The sequence below is a fragment of the Electrophorus electricus genome, chromosome 25, assembly GCF_013358815.1.
Source record: "Electrophorus electricus isolate fEleEle1 chromosome 25, fEleEle1.pri, whole genome shotgun sequence".
Taxonomy (NCBI): Eukaryota; Metazoa; Chordata; class Actinopteri; order Gymnotiformes; family Gymnotidae; genus Electrophorus; species Electrophorus electricus.
Window position 1 is genome coordinate 8,013,494 of NC_049559.1, and position 7,898 is coordinate 8,021,391.

Sequence of the window (7,898 nt, forward strand, 5' to 3'; positions counted from 1 at the left end):
GCAAGTGTCCGCTATTTGTGGAAACAGCTGTCAATCACGCCAATTGTGCCCTTTCTGTTTATGCATGAGCAAAGGCGTGAATCAATGATCTATAGGCGAGCGGGTAGTGCATCAGCACACTGGCACTTAATTTTCTTGTTCAGAAAATTTTGGATATTGATTAGAAATTATATCCATTGAGTAGGCTTACCATAATTAATAACAGAAACACCCATTCACTCCTAAAACATTTTATTGTATGCACTACATGTGACATGAGTAAAATATTGTGACGGTGGCGGCCCGAGGGAGCATGAGGCGAAGCTGAAAGAAGGTGCTCTTTATTACCCATAACGTGAACAACTGCAAAGCGTCAATGCGCTCTGTCGTGATACTTGTCAGTGTAGTCCACTAATGTGCAGCACTGGCCTTAGGAACCTGCGCGTTTTAGTGAGGGAAAGATACAAGGAACAGATGAGCAGGATTAATAGGTAGGTGCTCGGGAGCAGGGCAGGTGCGTGCTGTGATCCTGAGCAGGAGTGGGCGTATCCCTCCTGCTGGATGGCCGGCCAACCTTGGCAAGTATAAGTTGTGAGATGCATTCTACTATTTTCTTGTGCTGCATAAAATAACATGATGGTGAAGAGACGTGCCCAGCAAGACATCATTGACAACCTGAGTCTGGCTGTAGCCCTTAAAAATGAGGACTGTCCACATTTCAGGCAAGAAACATCTGCATGTGTTTGTGGAATGCATTTTCCAGATAAGGAATTTCTCTTGTCAAAGAAAATTATTTAAATTATACAGAATGTTGATGTAATATTGATGATAACAAGAATCTATATCTGCATTAGACAAAAAAAGCAGTCTGAAGATGTTTTTATTTTCTGCCCTAAAATTGACTCTCTAGTACATAGCACATTGTACGGGCCGGTTGTAGACATAATTTAGTCTAGGAAGTTCCAGCCAGTGGTACTCTGTGACATCGCTCCCTTTCTGTTTTTCTCAGACCTCTCTTGGAAGAAGGAAACGTTATGGTGCCCTGCTTGCAGAAAGACTAACAAAGGAATTGGTTGACCACATTAGTGTAAATGTATTTTTATTAACAATCTTGCACCTGTGTTCAATTTTCTCCACCAAACTGGCTTTCCTCCAACTTTTTTATTGTGTTTATGTCCTCATCCTTTTTTTTTTTTTTTCCTTTTCAGAGGTCAATTCCACAGTTGCAGAAACAAATTTAGGAGAAACTGAAGAAGGCAGTTCATGAACTGAGAATGCTTGGAAAGGAAGTTCCTCAAGAAGAAAATGAGAACAGCTTTCTTGTCATGGTAAGGACCTGTAAGGAATATTATTTCTGAAGCCAGTATTTATTTATGTGTGGGGTGTTTTTTGGCTTGATTTGGCTCCCTCAAATACTTCCTAACATTTTTGTATTTTACAGAAAATTTGAATGTTCAATCATGTCCTCATGGAATTTATTGAGGATGGAGGAAAGCATCAGAAATTCAGGTCTGGGGCTTTTCACCAAAATCAGGAGAGAGTTTGCAAGATGGAAATCTGGTTTGGAGGACAAGGCTATCAGACATGAGTTAGCGTGCGAAAGGTTCCATCTCTAATTAGTTCTGGTGGAATTGAGGAGATGGGGTTTGAGATGGCATGTAGCTCACTTGGTAATTAGTTAGGAAAAAGCTGGAACGCTAAATTTGATTGCTGTTCAAGCAATCAAAGATCTGCTTGAACAGGAGAATGAAAAAGCCAAGGAGAGGCTCAATTTAAGGTGGAGAGGATCATGTATTCTCAGCATGGTCTACACAGCCACCATTTACAGTTAGTCAAAACTAAACCAGAACCATTCAAAACCTAGAGTGTCAATGTCCAAGAGATGACTCCTCACCTAAAGGCCTATTATAAGGTATCATAATCATCGTTATTCATATAGTGCCTTTCCCATGCTCAAGTATGATTTACAGTCATAGGACATTAATGAATTTCTTTATAGCTCAATATATCTAATTCTCTTTTTTCTATGCATCAGCATATTTTCTCAGGGGTTCCTTCTTATGCCCCAATTCAGCACCAAAGTCTTACATAAGTTTTTAAATTGTGTGTGCATGCATTTTGTTTTCTCCCAGCTCCCATCTGAATGACTGCCTGATTATGCAGCACATCTCAGCTCCAAACTGCCAATGTTGACTGTTATTGGAAGCAAGGATGCAGATAAGCTCATCCAATAGGATTCTGATGTGTTGCAGGAAAGACCACTTGGAGCGTCTGAGAAAAGCATGACGTCTTCTGTCCAAATTTGTCTCCACAGCTTAACTGACAGTTAAATGGGTTGGGGGGCTATAAATATCCGTCTATATTATTGCTAAAATGCCTTAAGATATGTTTTTATATTACTATTTTATTATTATTTTTACATCTAAGGCGTTCATTACAAATAGCCGAAGGTCAACAATCTTTGACTTTTTTTTTCATCTTTATAACCAGTAGTTGCCTGGTAAAATAACGTCACGTTGATCCAAAACCATATTTTTACGCGTGACTGCTCACCTGTCCCGCCAAGTGGCGCTATAGTACTAAAACACAGTGATGTAAAAGAGCACAGAAGAACAGTAGCGCTACCGTAATATTTCTACAGTGTATTCAGCCCGCTGTTGAACACCATTAAGATACTACAATAATTCATTTATATACTATACGATAAATGTTTTTGAAAGACGTGACTCCGTCATGAGTGTTATTGCTATAATAGTGAAAGCACGTTGAAGTAATCGGAGATTTTAGTGCCGTTGAGAGAAACAGCCAAGGTGCAGTTAATCGCTTACGCCTATTAATCGCACGTTTGACCGAGTTAAGCGCTGCCCTTGTCAAAGTTCACGACTTTGCTATCCACGATGTTGGCATTTCGAGCCTTGACACCCAAATCATGTCCCTCTCTGGTGAGGATTCACACTAGTGCCCGGTGGAGCGGCGCTAGGGTCGCTGTGGTAAGTAGTCGTCCCTTTTAAGATTTCGAGAAAGAAAAGAAAAAAATGTGATGTGCAATGCGACAGAAATCCGATTCTTTCCTTATTATACTTTGTCCGGTGCTGTGGCGTGGTTAGGCGACTTAAGAAATGCATGAGCATAGGCCTTGGAGAATCCCCTTGCCTGGGACGGACATATAAAAAGGACGGACATCTGATTCTTCTTGAGGCATATAATGCAGTTAGACAAAATTGACTGGAAACCCACTTTTCACACTTTCCCAGAATGCAAAAAGGTGACTAATTGTCCTCGTTATCGCTGACACAGTTCTCTAAGTGTTGCCTGCCGTTTGTTGGATGCAGACTGTTCAGCCTCCGTGCTCAGCTCCCAAAGTCAAAATCGCAGTGAAAGTGTTCAGAGAAGGAAGGCTTGAGGATCTGTTTTCTGGTCCCTAGTGAGGTTAATAGAAACATTTGTCCTTTGTGTAGTCAAAGCCATATCACTACTGTGTTTCACTGGCATTCTTAACTCTTTTGCTTCCCAGGTGTTGTCAGGCTGTGGGGTGTATGATGGTACAGAGATCCACGAGGCATCGGCGTGAGTATCTGTTGCTACAAGTCCATTCAAGTGATATACTTTTAAAATTAAAATTGCTTTGCCGCATAAAAATGTTTGTCGATATAAGTAATGGAAGCGGAAATTGTCGGTAAATATCGAGAAACATTTTAAAGCTAAAGCAGTTTTCGTAAAAATGACTTGAATGGAAACGTTTTTCATCCTGTACCTGGAATGTTCCTCCAGGGCAAATATTTTGCAGGAAAGGATGTTCGTAAATGTGGCTGTTTAGACGTGGTGAAATGGAAGCATTTGTGTATGTACAGAATCCTGGTGCACCTGAGTCGAGGAGGTGCAGAGGTCCAGATGTTTGCACCTGATGTGGAACAGATGCACGTTATAGACCACCGCAAGGGGCAGCCTGCAGAGATGGAAACCAGGTGAAAACTAGTGGAGATTCTACACCATTATTCACACTGGTTGTCTCTTCATTTACTAAACTCACCGTATTTCTAACCATATAGTATGTGTGTGTGTGTGTGGGGGGGGCCTTTAGGAACGTGTTGGCAGAGTCGGCCCGCATCGCCAGAGGTAGCATTGCTGACCTGGCCAAGCTGAGCGCTGGCAGCCATGATGCAGTCATCTTCCCAGGGGGCTTTGGGGCTGCCAAAAACCTGTGAGAAGCGCTGCTTGTGTTTACTGTGCAGCTTTGAGACAGTTAATGAGCCCAGGCCTTTTACTGAAGAATACATTCAGTAACCTCAGACTACCGTATGTGCCATACAGTCCACCTTATGTGCCATAACGGCTGGTTTTAATTCCCGAGTGATTCATCTTCATTTTTATGACTGTCTCTGGAGACCAGGTCATCCTTTGCTGTTGATGGAAAGGACTGTAGTGTGAATGAGGAGGTTGAGCGTGTCTTGAAGGACTTCCATAAAGCTGGAAAGCCCATTGGGTGAGTCTACTGTCTGTTAGCGTGTCAGACCAATAGTATTCAGGAGTACTTAGTTTAAACTCGGCTTTCTTCCATATTAATCTTTCACAGTTGGGTGAATCTGTGCACCTTCGGTCACTGGCCCTGATTCAGCTTCTCTGGAGTTGTTGTTTGGGTTTGCGAGTTGCCTGACTGCTGTGCTTGTGTCGTCCTGTTGCCTCCTCTGTACCAGGTTGTGTTGCATCTCCCCGGTGCTAGTGGCGAAGGTGCTCCCTGGTGTGGAGGTGACCGTAGGCCATGAGGAGGAGCGAGGAGGCAGGTGGCCGTACGCCGGCACCGCCCAGGCCATCGTCGCACTCGGCGGCAAGCACAAGGTCAAGGAGGTCACCATATCCTGCCCCGCACACTGCTGAAAAGGAATGCCTTTATGTCACGACTGTCCTAAACCGCTTCATTTACAAAGCTCTTAAAAAAAAAAAGCACTGCTGAACTTTTTTTTTTTTTTTTTTTTTTTTTTTTTGCATTACTGAAATGAATGTTTTTCAAGTTTTCTCTTGAGTGTTGACCCTTAACCTTTAACCCTCACGAGGCCCATGTTGATATGAAGAATAAGGTGGTGACCTCTCCTGCGTTCATGTGTGACACGAAGCTACACCTGATCTTCGATGGGATTGGTGCAATGGTCCGGGATGTCCTGAAGCTCACGGGAAAGTGAGGGCAGGCGACGCACTCGTGATCGGACCGGTGCACGCGCTTAGTCTGCGCTTGAAGACAGAGCCACGTCTGACATCGTCGGACATGGATCTGATCGCTTTGTGAAAGCCTAAACAAATGCAGCCTGATTTTTTTATTTATTTTTTTCTCTCTCTGTATTGGATGACGGTGAATCACATTTTGAATGCTCTTCTGCGAATAGTTGAGTGCGATTTGTGGGGGAGACTTGGCATTACAACCTGCATTGTACGTAACCTTAGTTCACTTCTGTTAAACTTTGTGTAAAGTTCAGTTCTAGCTGATCATTCAAGAAGGGGAGAAGAGAAATTACTTCAAGAAAGTAGAGGTGACTTTAGCCTCAAATGCTCTTACCCTTATGCAAAAGCGAATCCAGTGGGCAGACATTATTAAACAAAAACCTATGTGCGAAATTGCTTGGTTGTAGTTCTTATTATTGTCCAGTAGAGGGTGCACACTGCCCATAAGGTTCTAATTGAGGGAGTGAGTACTTCCATTTAAAAATGTAGGAATAAAACTTTTTTTTTTGAAAGAAATGTTTGGTAAGTATTGTTCTTGATGGTATAACTGAATTAAAACTGAATTTAAATGTGAACTGTGTGCTTGTCAAAAACCTAATTAAATAATTAAAATTATTTTAATTAAAATGTGTTTTATTCAACTTTTAATATCAAGACATCACATATAAATAATCTCTTCTGTATGAATGCTTCTATGGCCTTGGGTTGTGCTTCAGACATCCTTGGTGATCATTGATGGTGACTGGTGTCTGGATCAAGCCAATGGCAGTTAAACACAATCATGAGGCAATTTAAAAACTATTATTGATGTCTTCTACACATCCAGTTAACCCAGTCCCCCAGTTCCTTCTAAACATTTGTCCTTATTAATGACTGGTAAATGAAAGATGAAGGCAATTGGAATGCGGAATTGACGTGCTTCTGCACCCTCTGAAAAAGACTGGTTTTCTTTCCCAAAAGTGGCTTTAGATTTACTGATCAAACTGTTTACCCAATAAAATAGGTTCTGAGCAGTTATTTTAGCATCACTCTGTAACCTGAATGCAACTGTTTTGTCCTGTCACATCTCTGGAACCCCGCAAGGGAAAACATTTAGTGTCTCAGCGAATCCTTTTCTGATACCTTGTTTCCACTACTGACGGGTAGTTTTCAAACCTAGGGATTAGCACCATTATGTTACTGTGTGACCATGTGTCAGTAGTACATTACAGGAAAGCCCCATCTATGAGGATGAAGAACTACTGCTTGTTGTGTCTAATGGTTTTGTTGCCTTTGTGTGAACTTGATTTATTTTGTATTCTTGGTTTCGGACAGGCCCTAAACCTCCCCTGAGCTGTGTTTTGTTAGCTAATAATGATCATGATCATAAACCTGGTTTTAAAAAAATCAGGAGTCGCGGTATTTGTAATTACCCTGGCTGAAACTTTGGGGGTTGAACCCCAGACGAGGCGCAAAGCCCGAGAAGAGGAGCGGAGTCTTCATCATCTGAAACTCCTTCGGTTTTGTGGCGCAGTGTCATTTGATCTTCCTAGTCACTTGTTGCATGTCTTCCTGTTTCTTTGATGGCCCGAATAAAGCCAGCCTCTCCGTGTGCCCAGGTGACATGAGCTTGGGCGTAAGTGAAAAGGAGAAATGCTTCAAAGAGCGGATGTGGGGGAGGATGGTAGGGGGTGTGGTTGGGGTAACAGGATTAGTACCACAGTCCTCTGTGCCGGTCATCGTATGGCACCACGCAAGGGCACATACACCCCCACTCTCATTTCCTCTTCACCCATCCATGTCTTATTAGAGTACGCTTGGCAGACGCACAGTTGTATAGCACCACGACGCATGTTCGTGTTTGTTGTAAATGTTATTGATTTTATTGTTGTAAATTTTATGTTGATTTTAACAACTCACTACTGTTATTGCCTTTTATTAATTTCGTTATAAGTAGAAGTGAAGTAATTGGCTTACATGTTTAAACCTGTGCATCAGGGTTTTTTGTACTAAAGGTAACAGCTGGGTTGTGGCCTGCGTTTGGACTAGGTTTCAACTCCTCGTTCATTTTACCCTTTAAAGAAATTCAGAGCTGTCTTGATTCACCTCAGTTCTGTTTCACACACTGTGGCACCTGCTCTTCCAGGAAGCTCTGTCCTGCTTCTCTCTCTCAGTAGAGACCAGGCAGATGTTCGTGCTCCTGCTGCTTGCTTTAGCCCTCCCAGGGGCCTGTCCTTGGACCAGGGCATTTATTTCTCCTGTTCCCAGGCAAAGTGTTGCTTTGATGGGCCCTTCTCCCTCGCGCCCCCCCTTCCCACAGCCGACCAGGGGGCCTAGGCAAACAAGACCCCGGCTTCTGTCAATTTGTCTGGACAAAACGAGGGGATTTAGGGCCTACTGCCACACTCACAGGCACAAGCGTGTTTGCATGCCAGGCTGAGGCACCGACACCCTGCTTTCAAACCCCCCCACACACACACACATTTTAGCTTTCTCATGGCCAGGTCACACTGACTGCCCTCTGGTGGTCCCCTGACACCTGCTAGCTCCATCTTACTGTCGCTGCCTCATACCTTTCTCATATCTCTTCTGACGTGTGTGTATGTGGTTTACCTGCAGTTTGTGTGAGTAATGTGTTTGTAAAATTTTGAGGAAACGATGCATTCTTGCCTGAACTAAAGCGTGTGGGTGGGTGTGCGTTTTGTAGGGATGGGGGGGGGGGGGCA

At 43.1% G+C, this 7,898-nt stretch overlaps 1 protein-coding gene and 1 pseudogene across 1 annotated transcript; both read left to right on the forward strand.

The window, feature by feature from the left end:
• Nucleotides 1–612: 612 nt before the first annotated feature.
• LOC113567895 lies at nt 613–2,305 on the forward strand (annotated as a pseudogene).
• Nucleotides 2,306–2,576: 271 nt separating this feature from the next.
• LOC113587568 (glutamine amidotransferase-like class 1 domain-containing protein 3A, mitochondrial) lies at nt 2,577–5,808 on the forward strand. The gene is made up of 7 exons (XM_035523076.1): nt 2,577–2,969; nt 3,494–3,546; nt 3,831–3,944; nt 4,061–4,180; nt 4,370–4,462; nt 4,674–4,830; nt 5,028–5,808. The coding sequence occupies exons 1-7, from the start codon at nt 2,877–2,879 to the stop codon at nt 5,154–5,156; spliced, it is 759 nt and encodes a 252-aa protein (XP_035378969.1). The 5' UTR covers nt 2,577–2,876; the 3' UTR covers nt 5,157–5,808.
• The last annotated feature ends 2,090 nt before the right edge of the window (nt 5,809–7,898 follow it).